Source organism: Molothrus aeneus, chromosome 1 (assembly GCF_037042795.1).
Source record: "Molothrus aeneus isolate 106 chromosome 1, BPBGC_Maene_1.0, whole genome shotgun sequence".
Classification (NCBI taxonomy): domain Eukaryota; kingdom Metazoa; phylum Chordata; class Aves; order Passeriformes; family Icteridae; genus Molothrus; species Molothrus aeneus.
Window position 1 is genome coordinate 65,671,258 of NC_089646.1, and position 24,858 is coordinate 65,696,115.

A 24,858-nucleotide genomic window follows, 5' to 3' on the forward strand; every position below is an offset into this window, starting at 1 on the left:
TCTGGATGGGCACAGAGATGACTTACCTTGGAGCAGCTCTCGTGCTCTCAGCTCCTGCTGTCCCCTGGCTCCCACTGGGGACACAGCCCAGATGTCACAGATGTTGCCTCAGAGGTCCCAGGCAGGCAGCCAGGGAGCAGGGTGGCAGTGGAACATCCCTGCTGTGTGCAGAGGCAGATCCAGAGGGTACCCAGCTGTTCTGCAGAGGCAGGCACCCCACCCCATGCAGGGTGCAAAATCAAAGTAGCTGCTTGCTTCTGGCAGTTCTCTTAAAGCTGAGACTTTGGCACAGCATTGCTTTGTGCCTTACACAACTTCCTCAGAGTTTAAAATCAGAAGATTCAGGTGTTTTGAATCCTTCCCTCTAGATTGATTTCCCTTTTTGTGCTTCCATGACTCATAGTAAAAGCTCATCTTGAAAGCAATTTAAATTACAAATTAAAAAATCCCAAAACCAAAATTTCAAATGCACCAAAAAAAGGACCAAAATCAACAAAAAAACTTCACTACCCACCACTAATTTGAGACATAGCAAACTAGTTTTATCCTCTCTAAAGCCCCTTAAGCACTTCATAAGTCAGCTCCTGCAATGCCATGTCTAGAAAGAGTACTTTCAGCCTCCATGGGAAGACCCACAGATTTACCAATGAATGTTTTCAGACAGATTATTTAAGAAAATATAAAGCAAATCAAACTTTTTCCCTTTAAAATAAGCAATATTTTAATAAGCTTACACTACAGTCTGTCAAAATAGCATCTCCAAGAGATAATGGCTAATCATGGTGAATTAGACTTCCTTAAAAATGAAGTACATGGGACAAAAGCAGGAATAACTAGCAGCAGGACCACAGGACTAACCTCACCAGGACCACAAAAAAAACCCCTATAAAAACATTTACATCATGTTGACAAAGCAGATTTTTCCCAAACAGCTTTCTCTTGTGAGCTGGCTTAACCTGAGGAACTATATCAATCTGGTTCTCATTTCTGCAACCAATTTGTTTTCTAAACTTCATACAGCCAGTTGCATAAACAAATCTTTATTATAACCACAGAAGCAGCTGCCTCAGTTTCTTCTGTAACCACCCATTTACAGATGATTCATTTGCTCAGGCATTTTTTTTCCCACATGCTAAAGTTTGACTGTAATAAACAGAGGCCATAGGTTATAAAGCTGTGTGTGGAAACAATGGAGAAATGAAGGTATTGCTCACAACACATTTCAGTCTGGTGCTCACACAGGTACCAGTGGGTTTTTTTTTTCTATCTATAACTCACAATTCAGACAATTGCAGGGACACATCACTGTGGTCTACAGGAAGGTACATAATTTATTTACTATTTTTAGCTTTATTTTATGTGTACATCTGTACATTTCAACCAGATTCACAAAATGTAAAACTTGTGTTGTCAGAGTATTTCATACAGAAGTTGACACATAGCTTCATGATTACTTAGAAGAACATGCAATAAGCTACAGAAAGTTTATGAAAATATTTTAATAGAAAATTTTAGTTAAATAAATGAGCGCGAGAAATCATGTTTAACTTGCAAATTCTGTTCATAAGCTGCTATGAGACATTTCCTACTACCAAAAATAAAAGAAATATAAATAATTAACTAAAGATTCTTTAAATCTTACAATTGGACAACTGTTCCACTGTGTCTGCATTCTAAAGAATGGAAGTGGAAATTGTGCAGAAGAATGTTTTACTTTAAATAGTTGTCCAACTGTTATTGCTGTTTTTCAAAGAACCTGAAAGCATGCAATGAAAACTTCAAACTAAACAGACAGCTGAATGTACATATTTAGGTTGTTAACACAATTAAAATGCAAAAGAACTACAAAAGTTTCTCAAAATGTTGTGGTTTGTTTGTTTTAGGGTTTTTTTTTTTTTAATATGTACATAGAGAACTGTACACAAACAGGGAAATAAAAAAGTTGCTTAAAAAATGAAATAGAGTAGTATACAGTATTTACAGCTTATATGCCATCCCTTTTTTAACTGGAGCTAAACTATTACAGGAGCATGCAGTACATCCACTTGAAACAAGTACCTTTTGCACACTACAACAGAGTCCTGTACAAAACATAAATCAACTAAATGTTAAGTCACTCTTCTCCATCACAGTTGTTGCTATCTTTGAGCTTCATAACTTTGCCTAGGTCACAACCCTTTAGCTTAGGTAACTTCATAAAATGAAGATATGAACACCTATTTCTAATACAAGTTTGAAGAATGCATTCTATCAAGAAGACAGTTTATGGTGAGACACCAACAATGTTCTATTGTTTAAGTCATGCTGGATGAAAAGCTGTACTGAAGGAGCACAAGTCTGTCAGTGGACGAATGGATATTTTTTACCTTTGTCATTTTTAAAGATTTTCAAATTCCCATTTTCTTCTCCTCCCATTTGTTCAGCCAAATCCAAATGGTTATGATACTTGTATTTGTAAAGCTTATAGTACAACTGTTAAAGTTATGAATACAGATGCTAAATACTTTTTCTAAGTGTAAAATCGTTATTTATTCTTAGTGGCTTCTGTAAGCACTTATGAAGATTCTATATATTGTCACAGTCAAAAGTTTAGTTCTATAGATACCTGATTATCCTCTAAAACACCCAAAATATTAAGGACCTTCAGAACTTCATTATCTGTATAAAATTTAGGCACATTTCAAACAAGTAAAACTTCTAGCCAAGTAATTTTAAAAGGTTTTAGATTTTTAGCTCCCATATAACTTATATTGGTGGATAATCCAAAATGGATTTTACAGCGTTGATACTAAATTTCTCAAGTAAGCCTAGAGAGTTAAGTCTCAAATCAAAAGGAATGCCATTTTTATCAATCAAGTATTGTTTATTTCACTGAAGATGTCTCTTCAGTATTTACTTTGTCTTAGAGTTGGTGTTTTGGTCCACAGAAGAAGCACAAAAGGACATATTATCCATTCCCTTCAACAGCTATCAAATCCTGCTAGGATTCATGCAGTAGCTTCCTAAAGTCTTCAGTAACTACAAGATGAGCCATCAGAAGTGACAAAATGTGTGTTCCTGTAAGAAAATATTTCTTTAGATCATTTTTTAGGACACAATTGCTTTTATACCTGCTACACTGGGAGAATACCCCAAGCAGTAATCTTCACATCTTCACAGGCTTTGAGATGTCCCTGTGATTCCATTTAGAATTAATGCACAGCCTGAATTTCATGTGTAATTTCAGGCACAATTGTGGGAAACAGCAGAAACAGCATGCTTCAGGATATAATATGTCACAATTTTAGGATATCAAATGTATGTACTCAGGTTGAATTCTACTTTCTATGATAACTTCATTTCCCCAAAATTATGTGCAGCTTCACACACAAATTAATGAACCCAGATGAAGATTTCACTGCTGTAACAGAGAATACTTTTCCCACTGACTTTAAAGGTTGTGATGGTGGTGACCAATGTCTCCACCAAATATCTGACCATTAGCCCAAGACAAATGTTCAGCTCTGTTAAATTCATCTCTATTCAAACAACATTTATTACTTCAGCTGAGGATTAGAACAGTCTTTCCACCTTGGGCTGCTCCCAATCTAAAGACCAAAAAAAAGTTATGATTCAAAAGGTATCCCATCAATATGCCGATGCAATTGTATTTGGTAAAATTTTGGTAACTCTGAAAAAAAAAGTTATGCTTTAGCATTTTTGTGTATGTAATACTCCAGCATAATTTATGAACAACATTTAGAATTTCATTTTCTCTCAAATTGCTTGGAATTAGATTGGTTATTAGGATGACAACTGTGACCTATCTCCATGTTTTTCCCCTTAATTGAAATACACATATGATAAAAACCCTATTTCTAGAAAGAGAACAGCAACTGAAAAGCATTCTCAGGGTTCACAATTGCATTTCTGGGCCTTATTAGAATCACAGACTTTCTGGGGAGGGAGGCTAAGTGATTAATCCACAATTCACTACACCAGGCAATACTGCTGTGTCTCTGGAATTATACACATGTGATGTTGGATGGCTGTGTACAAAAACATCCAGTTTAATATGGTCATGATATAAACACTTAGATTTAATGCAGGCAATGCATTATTAAAATATGCCTAGTGCATGAAATACATAAATTAAAACAAAAAGACCCAGTTCTTATAGTTATTAGAGCTCAGACTCCATTACAGTTCCTCATTATATATGTGCTCCCCACAACAGAACTCAAATACAAATTGTAAGCTAAATAAATATAAATGTACAATATGTTGAGATGGCGACACTATTTTATTTATCAAAATCAAAACAGTGTACTTCAAAAATAGAAAGCTACTTTACACAAGTTTAGACAAGCTTTCCATCCATGTTGAATGTTCAAAACTGGTAAAATTATTGGTTTCTTAAAAAAAAAATGTCAACAGCAAGTCATGGCTAGCCACAGCACACAGCTTAGTTTCATAAATTCAAAATTAGCCAGAAATTTAAAGACAATAATTCTTGGAAGCTTTTTTCCCTGAAATCCAGCTGCAGGTTTTGAATCAAAACAGAATTTTTTGATCTGGGGAATAAGTCAAGCCAATCAGAGTAGTGCCAAATGCTCCTCAGCTGCTTCCCAAGATGTAAACCCAAAGAGCAACCTCCTCTAGTATATGCCTACAGAGATTGTGGAAGCTCAGTTGAATGCCTGAGTCAAGGTCAGAGAGGTCATCTCCAAGGGGAATCTCCAAGTAGGCATCTGCTACTGACCTCCAAACCAAGGAAATAACACCATTTAAACACTATTTGGGTCGCCTAAGAAAGCTTCGGGTCAACAGAACCTGGTTCTGTGTGTGATTTTGGCTGCCTAGACACTTGTTGGAAGAACAATACAGCATCCCACATGTTATCCATTACATGTTCCTGGAGTATGTAGAGGACATATTTGGAATAAAGATGGTTAGATGTGCCAATCAAGGATGGGGCACTGCTGGACTTGCTACTTACAAGCCAAGGAAACCTGCTTTGTAAAATTCCAATCAGGGACAGCCTCGGCTGCCATGGTCACAGTACTGGGATCCTGCTGAGCATGCTGAAGGTCAGTGTTAAAACAAACATTTTAGATTTAGAAGAGCAAACTTCACTATGCTCATAGCCCATGGGAAGCGTTGCTATGGAGGATAAAGTACTGGGAGTTCTTCACCAACAGTTTCCTGGAAACACTAAACCAATTCATCCCCTTTAAGGTCAGGAAAGAGGCAGAGCAAGAGACCTCCTTGGTTTAACTGTGAACCTCTGAATTTGCTCAAATCCAGAAGAGAAGTGTACCAGAGATGGAAAAGCAGAAAAATACACACTGAGAACTAAAAGGACATTGATAGGATGTACAGCAAACTTTAGGAAGTTCAACAAGGACAAGGGTAAGATCTTGCACCTGGCAAAAAACAATGCAGGAGTGCAGCACAGGCTGGGATGGACCTGTCTGAGGAGCAGCTCTGTGGAAAGGGATCTGGGGGTCCTGGTGAACAAGCAGCTCCATGTGAGTGAGCAGTGTGCAGTTATGGCAAAGGAAGCCAACAGGATCATTGACGTGATGGACTGGATCAACAAGGGCATCGCCAGCAGCAGAGAAAATCACCATTATCTCACTCAGCCACTTGACAGGCCACACCTGCAATACTGGGTTCTCTGTGTTCAGCTTTGGTCCCTGACATGCAAAAAACACACAAAACCATGGACAGGCTGGAAAGGGTCCACAGAAATGCCACGGGGATAATCAAAGGTCTGGGAAGCCTGACATATGAGGAAAGGCAAAGAACTGGGTTGACTCTTGAAGAAAGAAGGCTTAATGGAGCCTTTATCACCATATTCCAATTTTCAAAGGGTGGCTACAAAGAAGAGACTCCCTTTTTACAAGCAGTCACATAGAAAAGATGTAGGGTAATGTGTACAAATTACTTTGTGATATTCCAGTTGGACACTGGAATAATGCCATTGGAACAAAATCACAGGGAAGCAACACTTGAAAGACTTGGCTGGACACTTGAAAGACTTGGCTGCTCAGGGTGCTGGGCTACCTTGTCTAGACCATGCTATTGACAGGAAAGGTTGGACCAGACCATGGTTGAGGTCCCCTCCAACCTGGTATTTCACAAGTCTATGATCATACTGATAAATCAAAAGTGTGTGGAATGTTTAAATCTTTGATAGCAGCAGCTTCTAAAAAAGCCAGTAGCTTTTCCACATTAAATAATATATTCAGTACTCCCCTTCTTCCAAATATTAAACTGTGTCGATGCATTATTTGTTCTGCAGAATGTGCACTTTGATACAATGCAGAGACAGGCAGAGCTGATTGAAGATAGTGCTAAAACATCCTGTGTGGACAACACTGCATTGTCCAAGGGTGAACCAGGGTACCATCAGTGCCATTCACGCACAAGATGCCTTTGTAGCTTCATTAAGAGGGGATGGGGGAGGGGAGGCTAGCTAAAGTAATTCTATTTTCTATTGGAAAAGCTATTTCAGTTGTTAGCAAGTGTCAGGTATAAAACACACTCCACAAAGCCACCATTCATTCATTCATTCAAATATATATATACACACAGACACACACACACAAACACTGACTAAAGCACCTTATGCTTAACAACACTGTTTCTAGGGATATGGAATGAAAGTTCCAAGTTTTGCAGACATAAGGCCACTTACACTTTCTTTCACTGCTAGAGTTATTAAGCAGTACGTTCATGCTGTGATCAAAGAACACTTCACAGACAAACTTTTCATCATTATAAACTCCTCACAAGAAACAGCTGAAAACAAACTTCTATCAAATAAAGCCTTGTCCCTGTTAGGCCACTTAAACATTACATTATCTGCCTGTCCCCTCTTGCCAGGCAATAATGCCATACAATGCAGAGAGAGCTAAGCACACAACAACATTTTAAAAGTGAATACAAGATCCTATGCAATAAAAATTATTTGGAGAAAGGTAGCTTAAAACCTGCAAAGATGCCTCCTTGTCCAAGGAGGAGAGTTACAATGGCAATAACTTCATTGGCACAGTAATTAAAATGTATTCATCAATACAAGCACATGCATCTCAGCAGCTGGCAGCAGCCTGCTGTAGTACAACTTAGTGAAAGACAGCCAGCCATTGGCCAGTGGCAGCATAATAGCCTGCTACAAAAATTAAGAATTGAGACGTTCAAGGAAATTTGGAACCTTAGAATAAATTTCAGTATGAGCTAAAGGCATGAGAAAATCTAAATTACTGAACACAGTGAGTGTTTCGTGATGTGTTTGGTTTTGATCCAGACAAGTATTTCCAGGTTGTCAAATAAAATGCTTTAAACTCTGTTGAACAAGACACTGTATCAAGTAACCATATTAATTAGAAATAGAAATCAAAATAGAACAAGAATGAAGATGTGACAATTTTTTTAAAATCCTCTCACCTAAACATATATGTAACAAGGCACATTAGGAAAAATATCTTCAATCACTTTATTATTCAATTTGACTTAATACTTGAAACCAGTTTTCTCACAATTTAAGACAATGGGGGGAAGTTTCAATTGCTTGTTACAGATGTCATAATTTCATTGTATATTAAAGTGCAATGGTCATGTGCCAAAAATTATAAGCAAAAAAGTAAAAGACAAAAGACAAAAAAGCAAACCACAGGAAATTTTTTGAAGACATTCAAAAATAGTGACAGTATATGTCTTCAGCCACATTTTTGAAGCAATTAAAAGTAAAAATAACACTGAAAATATTTATAAACTTATACTTTAACTTGTTCACTAGAAAGCCCATAACCTTGTATGTTTTCCAAACAAGACTTTGATTCTTTTAAAGAAAACAAATACTATTAGCATTCCTAGTACTTTAAAGAAATGTGGAATAAGATAAAGGCAGACATGTTAGTTCATTATATTTTAAAGTACTAAGCAATGACTGGATTGCAAGTTATATTTTAAACATATTCTTTTAGGTGTGCAGTAGATGCCAGTGTTTGTGACAGTCCTGAAAGTCTTTTTGACATCATAACAGCAAAACCTTTGAGTGATTTATTCCCCGTCATCATTAAGAGACAACTGCTGAAAAGCATTAAGCTGAAAAAAGATGTAAAAGATTCCTCATTTTTCACAGAACTTTATGCCCTTTAAATTTTGCATTTCATAAATAATTAGTCATTAGACTTAAAATTTCTCTTTACTCCAAACACTCACATTTATGACATTTCACATGCACAACACCACTCAGTCCCTTTTAAACTAGAAAAGCACAAACCACTAAAAGCTAAGTATTTGAAAGTTCCAGGTATCTTGAACTTTCCAAAGATACAAAGGGTTCAGAAACAAGGTAGTAAATACATTAGTGCTGCCCCACTTACAAATTTTTGGAGTACGGTAACTATTTTATTACACTTAATATTTTTGTTCAGTAGAAAACCAAGATATCATATTGTTAACCCTTTCCATTTTCCTCATAAGTTTCCTCTGAGAGTTTGCTGTATTTATGTTTTCCTTACAGAATACATGTAGGGGTAAGGGTCCTACCAGTGCTTAATTAAATATAGAGAGTGTATTTGCAATGAATACCCTTTTTCTGAGGTTTGCAGAAGGGCTGGTAGCCATGTGTATGCTTAAGACAAAGTAATTTCAAGGAAAACATCAGTTTAAGATTTGTTTGTGCATACACAACAGCTTGTACTTAATAACCTTCATATAGTCACCTTGAACTCCTGATTTCTGACAGGCTAACCTCACAAAGAAATGTGCCAAGGAACAAAACTGCCACGAGCCGTTCTTCACATAGTGCTAATTATATCAGGGTTGTTAAAGCTGTGGTTCTTAAACCCCATCAAAATTAATCTACATTTTGAAACAGATCTAACAGTTGTTTTGAATGCTGAACAAGAATATTCAGCATTCAGAGAGATTCTTCTAACACAAAAGTCAGTTATCTTGCTATTTCACCTGAATTCAAGGAGAATTGTGCACATTCACAGAATTCTTCTACATTCCAGAGCTTACCCAGCCACCCGCTCAGAATTAAACCCCAAGTTTGGCACACAGAGCAACTTTCAGGACAGTCCCTCTGTTTCATTCCAAGGTGTTAAGGACAGTGATGCCACCACCGAGCAGGGACCTGCCTGGCAGCTGCTCGAGGTGCTCCATCTCTGCTTGGATCACACAGGGATCCCCCCTGGCCCGTGACGGAGGCACGTTAAGGCGCAGTGCAGGAGTGCAGCAGTTCCAACGCTAGAGGACAGCCTGCTCATTTGACTGAGCCTCGAGATTTGTAGTGCACTTTCCACATAGCTTCCTTCCTCTTGCACCAGAATACGAGTTCATAAGCTGATGAATCCACTGTCAGGAAGCTCCTCTTCAGATTAAAGATGTTTTTCTCCCCCCTTTCTACATGAGTTTCAAAGCGTTGCAAGAATTCTTGAAAATGAGATAATTAAAGTCAGTACTGTCTGTCCAACGCCAAAGACAAGAGCTTCTAGGGGAGCCATATTCTTTCCTGCTACTCTGTAAATTCCAGCTACTGCAGCACCTAAGGATTACAAGGAAAACAATGATCAAATCACAGAAAAAGCCAAGGTTAAAATATGTGACAAATTATCGACTCTATGTGTCAGCTATATTTATAGAACATTACCAAACACTGCATTACTTCATGGCATTACACAATCACCAGCCTTGCTTGTATTTTTATAGTTATATATATCCTTCAGGAATGATTTTCCCAATTGAACCAGATCAAATTTTCCATCATCAGTTCAAGAAAATCAAATCTTGTTGTTTCCCTGTACACATCTTCAATTTTTTTTTACATTTTTTTTGCTTTGTGCCAGTTGAAAAGGTAGCAAGACAGACCTCTAAAAATTGACCAGAGAGTGGTTTAATACTGCTTGCATAGGCAGGGAGAAGACAAGAATAATAAAGGTGCTAGTGTCAACAAAACAGTTGCAAACACACATTGACCAGCTTCATTTAATATTTCAGCTGAATAAACCGGTCATACTAAATGAGTTTATTTTAACTTAAACTACTGAATTGTTAACAATTGTTTAGCAAATCCAGCAAAACATGAAAAAGGTTGCAATGTTTACCATATATGTGCATGAGAGGAAATTTCTAACCAATACAATTAGATTTTGAGCTATAGCACATAGAAAAAATTCCAAACTCAACAGATCATTTTTCTTGTACATTTGTGTGCTAATTCACATTTGAAATATAATATCAAGAGGCCACGATCAACCTAAACCAAACCCAAAACTTAATTGTAGACCTTCAGTATGCATTGTCTCAGATGCTATCAAGTCATAATTAAATGACAGAGATCACAGAGACTCTTTCAGGCTCAAAGAGAACTGAAAAGTCATCAGAATTTTTTAAAATAATAAGCAAGAGTTAAACAAAAAATGGGATTTTTTTTTTGGTTTTGCATAGTCACTAACAGGAATACTCTGCTGGAGTGATCAAAAATCCATTAGAGACACAGAAATACATTGAGTCACAACAGATTTTCTGAAAGCACAACCAGCATCTGAATCATTTGACATCTTCAAAAAGTAACACTTCAGTTTCACAATTGCTTTAGGAAGAGGAGAATTCACTCATGACTGTGGCCATAACAGTACTTACAAACACTATTAATCATACTGTTAGGCAATTTGTTGGTTAATTTTTTTATTGTTTTTTTTTTAACATATTCTGTAAAGTATATTTTGTCTGAAATATCTCACCAGAAGGCTAACCTTATGGTACTTCACTCAGCTTAGGGTTTTTCTTTCATAAGCTTTTCCATTTGTTCCTTGGCTAGCTGCTGTCAAAACCTGAAAGAGATCCTTTAGACTGAGCCCACTACTGACATGAAAATTATTTTTCAGGTTGGGCTCTCAAAGCAAATTTAAATTGGCCAAAGAAGTATACCAGAATTGTCACTACTAGATCAATAACAGAAATTTTGGGCTTTAAGAAAACACTGAGATACCCTGGGAAGTATCCAGAATAAAACAATAAAAATTTGGTAGTTTGCTAATTATGTATTATTACACAAATAACAGTGTGCAGTACAACTTGTAATGCATAACCCAGCACAGATGGTATGGAGCCAAAAGTATGTACAGCTGGCTGCCAATGAGGGAAATGAGAATTTGTCACCAAAAAGGAGTGTGCTGGGAAAGAGGAGGAAGGACAGGCCCTTCTGGATCAAATACAGCTAAAATCCTTGCCTTAAGCTGCCTGGTATTTATATATTCTTGTTTGGCTTGGTGGGTTTTTCTTGGTTGTTGTTTCGTGGGTTTGTTGGTTTGTTTTTAGTATGGTTTTAGGGTTTTTTTTGTTGTTGTTGTGTTTTTCTTTTTCTGTATTCCCTTCTGATTTTTCAATACCTTTTAAAATTTTTATTTAATACCTATTTTTATTTTAATTTTTTTATTTCCATGACTTTTCAAAGCTAAGAAACAGAGGAGTCTCCTGCTTTTCTATATGCTGCTAAAAAGGTTCCAGAACATCAGAAAGTTTGACAGACCTCCCTGAACAAAATTAAATATACATTGTGCAATAGTCTATGCTGCCTTCATTCTCCTACACAAACAATGCAGAAGACTGGAAATGCAAAGTGGAAATTGAAGTCAGTTTGCTATTTCAATTTCTTAAGCACTGGACCAGGCATATTCAAATAGCTGATATTTCAACTTGCATCTCTCAGTTTGCAGCATATAAATAGCTATTAAAAATCCTCTTTAACAGTTGATCACCATAATTTGCCTTCAAAAGCTCCCCACAGAATTTCTATCAGTATGAAATAACTGAGTTCTGGCCAGAAACAAAAAATACTTCAAGGTAAAAGTACTTGCTTAAGCAAGTTGCAATGCTCTGTGCAAAACCTTTGGGAACAGCATAACAAGTCTACAGTCTAAGCTTGGAGAAGTTCTCAGATGAATCTGCACACAAACAGGATTGCCTACGTGCCAAATGTTTTGACCTGCAAAACTGGGTGCCAAAAATACAACTGTGTTGCTCCTCTTTTTATGCAAAGATAAAGATAAAAGACACGAAGTATTTTCATTCGAGAGACACTGATCCTGAAACCTCCCCACCACAGAAAGCTGTGAAAGTCTCTGCTTGGATCTTTCAACACCACATTTCCTATCTCAGTTCTTCAGAAATGCTCCTGCATGGCTGACCTTGTAACAGACCACAGCCATTTTAATCCTAAAACAAAAATCAGCATTAACATATAATACAAGGCACTCAACTAGTTCCAACTTATCTTAGCAAAAAAAAAAAAAAAAAAAAAAAAAAATTAAAAAAAAAAAATCCAACCTCCCCCCAAAACCCAACAAAAAATAGCTATACTGAACCATACTGTGTTAACTGGTGGAAATTCTAAGCTGAGAAATCTGTAGCAATTAAAACAACATTTTGAGGAAAATCTTAGTGAAACTTCTCATGACATTTGCATTTTTATTTAGCCTTGAAAAACAATAGTCAGGAAGGTCTTTCAGCAGCAATAAGAAATAATCTGACACAAATCCTCTATGAATGAGTAGTGATACCACTATTCTGATAACCTGGGCAGAACACAGGAAAACCAAAGTGAAAGGTGGGAAGTTTTGCCTTCAGACCATATGGTGGTTGCTAGTGTTAAGGTTCCTTACCCTCAGCGACCTTTCAAGTTAGGCAATCTTTTCTGCAACACTGAAGATTTTGGGGCAGAAACTACTTCTCAATTAACACAGGCACCATTCAACACATGGTTTTTAATGCTGAAAACTCCTTACCAGCACTGTTGCAGGCAAGCATGTGCTTCTTTCCTGAAAAAATAGCATTCACTATTTTTCCCCCCACAAGAGAAAACTCAGCATGCTCCTACTCACTTGGGAAAGCTACTGTAGTCTATTTATAAATTTGATAAACAAAGCCAGGTATGATAAAACCCAAGAATGATTAAAGTGTCCTAGAAGTTTTATGGCCCATGTTTCAGTGCTGACATAGATAACAGAATTTCTTGGGAAAGATGGAAAAGCAGCATCTGATACCAATAACTCTAGACAAAGACAGATGAGCAGCATTTCCTCGAAACATTGTTGGCAACAAACTTGTGTCATATTTGGTCAGGTGGAAGCCTTCCACATTTCACTATATAACACACTCCTACTTTCTGCAATGTTTTAAACATGAGTGTGGTTTTTAACTACAGCTCTTCGAACCTTTGGACTTTAACAGAAAAAAATTGCTGCATCTATCTGAGGATACAATGTTAAGAAATAATGAAAAAATGTATTTTGAGTGGTAGCCATTCATGTAATTCCATAAGAAACTCTGTAACACATGCCCTTGCCAAACAGTATTTCACCTAGAACATCAGCAAAGCTTAATTTTTCTTTTTTGGGAGGTGAGGGGAAGCCACTCTATTGCAAAAATCCTTAATAAACAATTAACAATTAGCTAGGAAAAGCAGTTTGTTGGTTTTTTTTTTTTAAGTTAGATGTAAAATAAGAAAGGAAAAAAACCCAAAACAACAAAAAAGCCCCAAACAAGAACAAAAGGCAGACTTACTGGTTATCATTGCTCCAGTTACAGAACCCAGAAATCCAATGCTGACCACAATGACAGATATCAGCCTCCCCTGCCTATGCCTCTGCAGCATCACAAACATTAATACTCCCACAGCACCATGGACAAAGAGAGAGGAGAAGAGAGCCCAGAGGAAAACCCAGTACCACATCTCTGAAAGAAAGCAGTCAAATAAAGGGTTAATGGTTTTGACACAAGAACTTCATAAGTAAGAAACTTTAAAACATTGCAAACAATCAACAGTAGGAGAAAATAAATATTGATTTCCATCTTAAAAGTGATACATGTGATACCATCAGCACATGCTCAAGACTCTTTCCTCATTTCAGCAATCTGTCATAAAGGACTAGCTGAATTACATTAAAAATTATGAAAAGGATTCTGGCAAAAATCTTAATTCAGTTTTTTTTTTACAAGTAGCCATAATTCCTTTAATGGCTTCTTTAAATAGTGTTGACCGCAATTTCATAGTGGGCATTGTAACTGCTTCTGTCAAATGAAATATTCTCTGACACAGACTGAAGGAGGGAAAAGTCAAGAACTGGTTTGGGGTTCGTTTGGGTTCTGAGTTTTTATTTTGGGGCAGGTGTGGATCTTTAGTTGTTTCCCAACCCCCCACCCTCACAAATAAGAGACAGCACCAGGTAACATTAGATGGGAAAACTGAGATTAAAGACTTTAGCTTATCTACACCCAGGAGCTGTAATAGAGTGTTCCATCAAATTAGCTTCAAAGGTGCAAATAAAAACATTATCATTTTAACATGAAATTTTAACACATCTAACTCCTCACTTCTAATTCCTTAGTACAGAACTTCAGAGAGAGGCAGTGACTATTATTTGAATTACTAAAAAGGGCGTCAGATCATGAGAATGTTTGGAGCACAAACATTTCTTTGAAGAATGGCAGATGTGATGAGCACCTTCAAAGAAAAGAGCTGGAACTCTGGAACCATCAATGGAGCTACACAATAACTCAAGAACCTTTCTCACTTGGTGTCAACTTTCTAAAAACATTCTACAAATCAAAAGGGTGAGTAAATAAAAGAAAATAATCCCTTTTGTTTTAAGTGAGCTACAGTGGGTACGTATCATTACAGAACTTAGTAAATTAGGGTACATATTCCATAATCCCATGACGCTGTCATTAATTCAGTTTTTGCTGCAGTTCCCCTCAAAAATAGAACAAAACAAAAAACCCCAGTTTCCTTACAAAAGCAAGATACTTATTGCTTATGAGCCAAGCCTGTATTAATGTAGCTTGACTCATATAAACTATTTGAGGAGAAAATACAACCCAATTAGCTAACTTTAAAAATACTGAGCAGCACAAAACATATTGTGAAAAGATGCTGAGAAAAAAAATGTTGCTACACAATAACCACAGCCCTGGGAGTCCATTGTCAGTAGGATATGTATATAGATAGCACAGATAGAGAGTTTAAGCTTTTTTATTTAGCACTACTTTGGGAGTTGCTCAACCCTTCCCCTTTCACACAATGAAACACTATGTCTGCCCAAGGACGTACAGCTCCTCTAAATCATGAAAGCCAAAAGACTCCTTTAAAAGAACAGCAAGGAAAGTGGCTGGCAAATCCACATCCAATGAATTCTTCAACTGTAGTTCAAGATGCAGCTTTCCTTCTGAGTGCCTGGGTACATGTGTCACATCCTGAGGGTGGCTCAGAGCAGCTCTCATCAGATCCTCCATCCCTTCACCCCTGGCCCCAAGATGTGTGTCAAAAATCTTGGCAAAAGGATAATGACCACTACTGTTCCACTAAATTAATGTCTCATCATTCTCAGAAGCTACTGTGACAGAACGGTAGCAGGAGTGTCAAGCAGTCACTCCACAAACCTCCCTACTAAAATTAAGAAAGACTGGCTGACCTAATCTGTGGGAGGGGAACCTCTCCTGCCATCCTACCAGGCCTGGTCCATTACTAGCACAGCCTGGGTATTTCCATTGTTTTATTCAGGTGGCAGCACATAAACAAAAGGATTAGCCAAAGATCTACCAATATAGAATGTGGCAGCCCTGTCGGACCTACAGTTGGACAACAGGAGGATTTATTAACCCATCTGCACCAAGAAAGTCTGTGGGAATCTGACACTGTCATACCCCGTAATTTCTACAGGATTTGTTAGGCACTACATCACCTTTTAGGAAACTGGTGTTTGTAGGCATTGTCAACCTTTATCAGGTAGAAAAGGCAAATGACTTCCAGTCTTAGGAAAAGTCACTAGGATGACTGTATTTTTAGAAGAAAATGAAAGCTTATGGAAGGCTAACTACTCCCCTGTAACTAAGAAACCAAAAATATTTACAAACTCTTACACAACAAAATAGCTCCACAGTGAGCGACGATCTTCGGTCTTATTTACATTCCAAATAAGGCTCAAGGAAAATTAACATCACCCCTCACTTTATATTTAGGGCAGGAGGTTTGAGAATAGAACCAGCATCAAAATGTCCTGTTGGCTAAAGAAATATAAACTTCAGTTCTTTGCTACACACTTTCTCCTCCTACTCCTTAAAAGCAGCAGGCATATTGTAAAGGAAATTAGAGAGCATCCAGAAATATTCCTTGTTTGACACAAAAGCAGCTGGAGCTTTGTTAAACTATGACCTCCCTTCATTAAAACATCATGAATGCTTAAAACATCATGCAGGAGCTGAAACAGGACAAATCACTTCCAAGCATGTTCCCTAGAAAAGGCCAGAAGCTATCCTTTCTTATCCTCCTTTATTTACTCTTTCTATGCCTGCTAGCTCAACCCAGTCATTTATTTACTTCTGCTTGTAGGGTGAGTGATGAAGCCAACCAAGTAAGTTATTTAACAGGGATGAACAAGGTAAGGAGAGAGAGACAACCCTTCAAGCAAATCAGGAAACCTTAAGCTCCATTCACCTAGAGGACAATGCAGACACTCTTACCCTGATATGGTGAGGGCAGAGAATTATTCATGTTCTGTAAAATTCAATATCATCTAACTCCTGAACCATGAAGAGAGATGACGCTCAAAAACAGTGGAGGAACACTGAAGGAACAGTTAGAGGAACACTGAAAGACACAAAGAATGGGTTGGGAATAACACTGAGAGGTGCCACCAAAGAATAGAGAAAGAGAATGTGGACCTCTGAAAACAAATGGCCAAGACTTCACTTGTTCAAAAATGACTGAGTAGTTTGATTGCTGAATTGACTTGCACCATCTCTAAGGAAGAGGAAGTGAGACTGAAGTGTGTCAGGCTATTTATGTCCTATACACTGACTGATCCTTTAAGTAGCATAAATTTATGCATTGCTAACCTGACAAAAAAAGCACAGTCCAATTTCAGTCTTTGTGCAGCTATTCTAATTAGCTGGCTCTTTTGACAACATCAGCTACTGTTATAGAGGTAATGATTTACCCATATCTGTCAGAGAGATTCAAATACTCACCTAGCCTCAGTTTATTTAGTCGTGCTCTCAAAGAGATATGAATAGTATAAAATTAAAAAAAAACCCCAACCAACAAAATTCTTGCAACTTCTTTTGCCTGACCCTAAAAAAACTTCAGAGTTTACTTTTAGAGTATCGAAATTACTTGAAGTCACCAAAACACAACATACATCTATCAAAACTCCACAGTTCCTAGAGAAATACAGGAACTAGGGAAGGCCCAGTAGTTTACAAGCATAGTCACATTCAGTACATTGCAAAGATGTCACAGCTCTTCCAATAGGAACAACTGAGATACATTTTTCATGTTTAAAATTCTTAGTGCTTAAACTGAAAAGAAGATTTAAGACAGTGTTTATGCTCCTTTCCTCTGGTTTGCCATAGTTGGGGATTTTTTTCCTACCAGAAAAGCTGCAAATTCAAATACCTTGTAATTAATGCCCAATCACACCAGTTTTAGAGCACTTTGTTAATTTTGATATTTATACATATCAGATAGATATCATGCATACAATATGCTTATGCACTACAGATACACATTTTATATATATATATATATATATATATTAGTGTAGGCATACACAACATTACAACATTAAAGATTAGGAAAAGTCTTATTAAAGCATGTCATAGCTTAGAATAACATTCATATCACTTCCATCTTATCAAAACTTGAAGTTGCACTCCATCACCAGTTTCATCTTACTCAAGTAGATAAATGATTTTCAAATATTATCTATATAATGTATCAATATGCTGTCCTACTGCCACTCAGCTTCAATAAACATGGAGTACCTCCTTAGTCCTTCATCTTCAGCACTTTTCCTCTAGTTCTAAGCTTGTTTTGCCAGATGAATAATGATTGCCTACAACATGTCATAAATCAAAATTGATTACTCCAAAGCAAAGTGTCTCTCTCTTTCTATTCTAAGCCCAGTACCCAGCCTACTACTAATAGTTACAGAGGTAGTTAAGCAATAAGCACCTGTACTAAGAATACAAAAATATAGATTTAAGTCAACAAGGTAGCACACATCAAATTTAGAATTAGAAAAACCAGTAATGTTAGATTCCTGTAGCTTATCAACTCAAAGCACTCAGATGAAGTGACAGCTGTAATAACTGCAAATGTAACTCAGCTCTTCACATGCTATATTTTTTTCTTCAGCACCAGGTCCTGTCCTTAATTATTGTATTAACTGGTACTTTCAAAGTTATTAACAATACAGTCAAATTGTTCCTTGGAGATGTTAAGATTTTTGCTGCACTAAGTGGGGAAAAAAAGCACTTTGCTGAGGATCATTTAAATCTCAAATTACAGACTAGTCTTCTCAAGTAACAGCATAGGGGGCAAAGAAAATCCAGACAATCTGGGACAAATTAGCACCAAATGGAGCTTAGGAGCTTCTATTAGTAGAAATATTGCCAAGTCCTTTATTGTGGAAACAGCCTTTAAACAATTTCTATTTTACTAGATACTAATAATGGGATTTTTTTCTCCTTTTTCAGTTCAATTTCAGCTGCTATCTGATCTGTTCTAGTAAACCCTAGACTCTAAAACACAACCAGCTCATATAAAGGAGGTGTTCTGGGGATATTCTGGAGGATGTAACAAAGAGCGAGGTAAAAGCCACCCCACCTCTCCCATGACTCCAAAAGCCTTACTCGCACCTCCCAGGAGAGGTCAGGAAGAGAGGAAGCAAGCACCCCATGGTGATGGGCCTATGCTCAGCTAAAAGGAACAACACCAGCAGCTTTAGCTGTTACAGGGTGTGATGTGTATGTGGCAGCAATGAACTTGTCTGTGGTCTCCTGGGTATTTGAGGCCACGAACGAAAGACAGGATTTCCTTTTTTTATGTTGAACCTGATTCACATATATGGTATAAAAATAATCTTTCAGTTTCTCATGGGCAGGAAAAAGAACCCACCAAAACTAAACTATTAGGGTATGAAGCATTCCTGGCTTAGGCTGGAGTTCATATCAGGACCCTGTTGAAAAATTCAGAAAATTAACACATTTTTAAGAAGGAAGCTGATAACATTTTGCAACATGTTTGTGAAAACATAGTCAATATGGTTTATCTAAAGGAGATAAATCTTCACTCATGCAACTTGAAAGTCCAGTCCAGATCACAACGTTAAGTCCAAAAGTAGACATGAGGCAGTCTTGACTATTCATGGAACATGGCATATTAATGATTTTCTTTTCCCAATATTCTGAAGAAGTTTCTCCTTATACCTAAGAGAGGTGCAAAAGGGAATGGATTAAGTAGTCAAAGAAGATAAACTCATTCACAAACCTATTTTCTTGGCAGGGAAAAGAACGGGATTTCTGGTCTTGAACAAAGTTTACTTCGATAAGGAGTAAGGAAGGGCTCGTAACTAGCTCAGCTTTTTGATAATATCAATGATTATATCAATATATATTCTAACCTGTGGAAAAGATTTTAAAGTCCAGAGGAAGTTTTGGACTGTTGACAGTCCATGAGAACATTCAGGTCAACAGGTTATGGCTGTAAAAGCAGCCATCATTTAAGCACAAAATTAGAAACTGCAACTACAACTGGCAGTAACACATTCTCCAACAACACTACAATGGATAAAAACTTATTTTTCATATTTTTAAGTTAAAAAGAAAATACATTCCACATTAAAAATACCTTATGCAAGCCCTTATCTTTTTGAAAAGCACTGAGAAACAAACTGATTTTAACTCTCAGCACTGAATTTCATAGAAATGCCTATGCTGCACAATGATCTAACAAGAAAAACTTTATATAGGATGTCTGGCACAAAGCAAAGTGAAATCCACTGTGAACTTTTTCCTTTAAGAGTACAAGCTTTTAAAGTAGGTATGTTAAAGTAACTACTCAGGAAGTGAGAAGTATTTAGTGTGTCACCACACTCATGCCTGGAAACTCTAATTATCAGACACACACTACAAAGTTCAGAGATCAGATAAATATGAAAAGGTTAATCTTCTTTATTACACTAAGATGCATCCTGAAAGTTAAAAGAGCAATAAAGATAATCACTTTCTGTTTGCTACAGCTTCAACTTCAGCTACACTTCTATTTTCATCCCACTTCTATTTCCATCACACTTCTTCCACCTCTAAAAGATTAAAAAGAAAACAGAATATATCTATTAACTATTAATATAGAGTGCAAAAATAATATTCTTTCATAAATATTAGAATATTAGAATAATACTCTTTCATAAATATTAGAATATTTCCATAACTGTTTAAAACCTACCCCTACTCAACATTTTCCACTAATCTGTCACCACCTAATACACCCCCCCTACAACCGAGCAAAAAGAATTTACTCAGTTACATCTCTGCTATTGACACCCAATCCCTGTTTGTTCAGAGCTGGAAGCTTATGCTTTTCTTTACACAAGGACAGAATAAGAGAAGATACCCCTCTCCACTGTATGCCTTGGGTCTTGGACAGTAGTCCACACCCATTCTTCAGCCTGAGACTGAGCAGAAAAAAGGCAGTTCTTGCCAAAAGCCAGCCAAAGCTCCCCTCTCCTAACAGAGGGTGAAGGACCTGACTCTACTTTGGTTCACAGAATTTTTTCGTCACAGCTCAGTCTGTAAGAATCCCAGATGCTTAAGATTATAACTACTTGTCAGAAAACAGCTGTCACCTCATTCACTCCCACAGGTCTCATTATCCACAGGTATACTCAGGGGTAGTGGGGGAAGTCTCTGATTCTCCACATTCAACTCTGTGGTTTTCTAGTTGGTTTTTTATAGCTCTCTGTCAAATGCCAATGAGCATATATCCACAAGGGGAAAAAATAAAATAAAAAACCAACCACTTCCACAAACATACTCCAGCCTTCCATACGTATTTATACACTCACACACTTTCTACAACCCTTCACTCACGCACAGGTACTCATCACTTCACTCGCATACACACACCCTATGCCATTAGCCTTATTTTATTATACATGGAAATAAAGAAGTGAGGGAGCACATCCCACACGCTCATGTCCTTTGCATCGCAGACACCGGGCACACACCCCAGCCCAACCAGCACTTCACACAGACCCCGCCCGATTCCCTGGACCCCACAGCAGGCGCGCACACACACACACACACACACACACACACACACATACACCCGATGTACCTGCTCACAGAACACGCATGCAGGCACCCGGAGACACTCGGGAACACCAACACCAGCCCCCCCTCCGCGCAACACACAGGGAGACCACCGCCACGGCCACGGCCACCCCACGCCCTCCATTGTGCTGCGGCCCCGGAGCGCACCCCGCAGCCGCCCGGCCCGCCGTGCCCCGTTACCCGTGAGGCTGCGGAGGACGGTGCCGTGAGCCCACAGGCTCAGCACTTGCTGCACCGACAGGTTGATCATGGAGTTGTCCCCCGCTTCCACCTTCATGGTGCCGCCGCCGGGCGGGGTCCGGCAGCCGCCGGGCCGCGGGGCGGGAGGGAGACGGCGGCGGCGGCGAGGAGCGGCAGGGCGGGGAGGCGGCCGAGGGAGCTCCGCGCCGCGGAGGAGACATCGAGGACGGAGTGGGGGAGGCGGCGGCCGGGGGGAGCCGGGCGATCTCGGGGGAGGAGGGGAGCCGGCCGCTGGCGCTTCCCTGCCGCTCAGGGGCAGGGCCGGGCGGCGGAACCCATCACCATCATCATCACCACCATCATCATCATCATCTCCGCCTCCTCCATCAGCAGCGGCCGCCGCCGCCTCGCCGGCGGCATCGTCACCCCGGTCACCGGCATCACCTGGAGCGAGGGCGGGGCGGCCGCAGGCCGTCCCTAGGCGGGCGGCTCCATGCGGGAGCAGCGGCGGCAGCGGGCGGCTCCCGGCGCCAGAGGCTGCCGGAGGGGAGGGCAGGGGAGGGGATGGAGCGGCGGGAACGGGAGCTGGAGCGGGGCAGCGGGAGCGGGAGCGGGAGGGCGGCCCCGCGCAGGCGCGGCGGGAGGAGCCGGGGGGCGCGGGCTCCTCCCACCAAGCGGAGAACCAGCATCGGAATCACGATTTGACTCAAAGAGGGCGGGAAAGACTGGGGATGTCGTGGACCCCCGAAGAAACTTGCCTTAGCAAGAAGTGTCTCAAATAAAATCTGCATACACCTATGGGTAGATTTAAAGGGGGAAATGAAGTGATAACATTCCATAGTGTTAAAGTTGGTAGGTAAGTTGATCCTGCTGAGTGCGTTTAAACATCGGAAGAGCAAAGTGCGGAATCTGAATTCTGATAAGAGCAGTGTCTTCACCTCCCTGCTCACAGCCATAGCACACGGAGCCCCAGAGGGCGCAGGCGGACGCAGCTCCGCGGCTGCCTCGGCGGGGTCTGGGGACACAGCCCCGGCGGAGCTGGACGGCACAGGGACAAGGGAGCGGGGCGCACAGGGGGAGCGCCGCTCGGGAGTGCCGGGGCTGCCGGAGCGCAGGTGACAGCACGCGTCGCAGCGGAGGAGCTGTCATCCCGCTGCTGTCCTCCCGAGCTGCCATCCCGAGCTGCCATCCCGAGGCATCATCCAGGCAACGCTGCGTGACGTCGCTGCCTGTCCCTTTGAACCTCGCAGCTCCGCCGTCACTGCGGCCGCAGATTAAAGCCACCGAAAGTTAGGAAACGTCAGAAATCGTGAGCGAATCTTTATTCTGTGCTTTTGCTTTCTTTATGTAATAAAGGAACAGACCCTTTAAGCTGAATGCGTCTTCTTTCGAAGCACGGCATGCACGGTGCTTACCGATGTGAAAGCCAGCAATCATCACGCATCCATTCTTAAATATGCATCCCTAGGCCACATTTAGTGCCAGCACTTCCTCGCTGGCATTTCTTCAACAGTGCTTGCTACAGTACCTCGTAAACATCATTTTATGTCAGCATCCTTTGATGGAAAAGGTTGGAGAGGTAAAACAATTCATAATAAAATTTGCAATTTATACATAAGGAGCCACAACAGATAAATCAACTCATATCCTGCTTGATGCCAATGACCCATTTTTTTGGATAGATTTTTGCAGGATGTCTGGTTCAGGGGTGTGCTTCCAAAGCCTTTTGCAGCTGACAGTACTTGGCATTTCTGCAAGTAGGTATCAAGCCAGGCCATGAGAAACTCACATGGGAACAGCTCTCTAGGGGGCTCTGGGTTTCACTGGTTAAGCATGGGATCACTGATGGAGAAAGAAGCTGCTGGGCCAGGTCCCTGTTCCATGATCAAGGGAAGGTCCTCTCTCTTCCTCTTGTAACCCCACCACTTCATAGCTGTGTAAGTCAGGCCCTACAGAAAACAGTTCCCTTCATTATACAGTAGTGATTTATTTTTAGGGCAGAATTATTCCATACTTGGAGTAGGGCTCAGTGAGAAAATAGCATACAATTTAAGTTTGAATGTGAAACATACAATGAATTATTTAGTAACAGTTTTTCTGGTGTGTTCTTTTTAACTTCTGCATGCCAAACATTGAGAAAACAAACATTTTTAAATGTTCTTAAATAAAATCCCCACCCCTAAATTTATTTTTGTTGCAGACCAATGTCCCAAGAACCAGGTGCACTCTACAGGACACTGTGGTGTAATCAAACTTACAGTAAAAAGGAAGACTACTTTTGGTGACCATTTTATCTCATAAATCTCCTATGCTAACCTCCTGACAGATGTTGGCAAGACTATCTGATAGGCCACAGACATGCATGGAAACATGCATGTATCTGTAAACAGTGCTGCATTGGTGCCTGGTGACCTTTCAACCTGCACATGGATGATTTTCTTGTGTTCCACACAAGGAAGAATGCATGGGGAATACTGCCTTTAAAACACTAGCAAGTGTCCAGAACTTGCTAGAACACCTTCCTCAAGGTTTTACAGTAGAAGTACAGGGAGCACATTCATGTAGAGGTCGAGTGAGTATCTCTGTAGTTTGCAGATTCTTGCAATATTTCCACAGGTTCATCCTTCAACTTTTGCAGATGCTCTCTCCTCCCAGGGAGGGCTGATCATTCTGCAGCAGTGCAGGGACAGCAGGAACACAGAGCTGCTCCTCTAAGTCCTAGGAGAACAAACCAGAGAGATCCACCAAAACCACAGTCCAGCTTCCACTAAAACTCCATCTAAGAGGCAAAAAATGGTTGTCAAACCTCATGCATGCAACATCTAAATTAACTGAGCGTTTTCTATCAAACACTTCAAACACACTTGGACAGTGTACAAGTGATAAAGGGATGGAGACTCATCTTAAAAACGCCCATAATTTATATAATTTATTCAACTTAATCCTCAGCCCATCCAGCAGGTGAGCTGGATAAAAATTTGAATACAAATTCATCATGTGTGAACAAGGCTAACTGGGTCATTCAGGAAAATAGGAAAATATTGCTAAAGTACTGACTTTAAAGAAAATTTAAAAAAGAGTCATACATGGCAGTGACATTTCCCAGTAGCACAAAACTAGGAGGATGTCATTCTGGAGAAATAGAGTCCCTTGAATGAAGCAGCAGAAACAGTCAAAATTCACTCTTCCAAGCTGTAGCTTCATAGGAGCAGGGAATTGCAGCCAACTCTGTCCTCAGCAAGACCTCCCACATGGGTGGTGCTGCCACAGAAGTCCCGAGTGCAGCAGCTCCCTGCAGGGATTATTATCAGCTCTGTAGGCAGCAATGTACAGAGCAACAGCGGTGATGGCAAAGGGGTTCCCAGCAGGGCTTAGGCTGCTGCTGAAACTGTGACTCAGGGGAAGGATAAACCACAAGGCAGGCAAAGGTGGTGAGGGCTGCAAACATCTCAGGGAGGAGAAACCACAATGGGCAGTCCTGTCCTGATAAGTAAAACAAGAGAGAAAAAA

At 39.7% G+C, this 24,858-nt stretch overlaps 1 protein-coding gene across 1 annotated transcript; it reads right to left on the bottom strand.

Moving 5' to 3' along the window:
• Positions 1 to 1,306: 1,306 nt before the first annotated feature.
• TMEM170B (transmembrane protein 170B) lies at positions 1,307 to 21,933 on the bottom strand. Its single transcript, XM_066558537.1, has 3 exons — positions 21,349 to 21,933; positions 13,561 to 13,731; positions 1,307 to 9,541 (listed from the first exon to the last, which is right to left on the bottom strand). Exons 1-3 carry the CDS (start codon positions 21,443 to 21,445, stop codon positions 9,411 to 9,413), a joined length of 399 nt encoding a protein of 132 aa, XP_066414634.1. The 5' UTR covers positions 21,446 to 21,933; the 3' UTR covers positions 1,307 to 9,410.
• Between the last annotated feature and the right edge of the window lie 2,925 nt (positions 21,934 to 24,858).

What these genes read in the sequence shown, in the direction of transcription:
- TMEM170B (XM_066558537.1), bottom strand. Translation starts at nt 21,445, where the DNA reads ATGAAGGTGGAAGCGGGGGACAACTCCATGATCAACCTGTCGGTGCAG. An exon ending in CGTCCTCCGCAGCCTCACGG is followed by an intron (nt 13,732 to 21,348) that starts GTAACGGGGCAC and finishes GCTTTCTTTCAG; the next exon opens with AGATGTGGTACTGGGTTTTC. An exon ending in AACTGGAGCAATGATAACCA is followed by an intron (nt 9,542 to 13,560) that starts GTAAGTCTGCCT and finishes TGTAATCCTTAG; the next exon opens with GTGCTGCAGTAGCTGGAATT.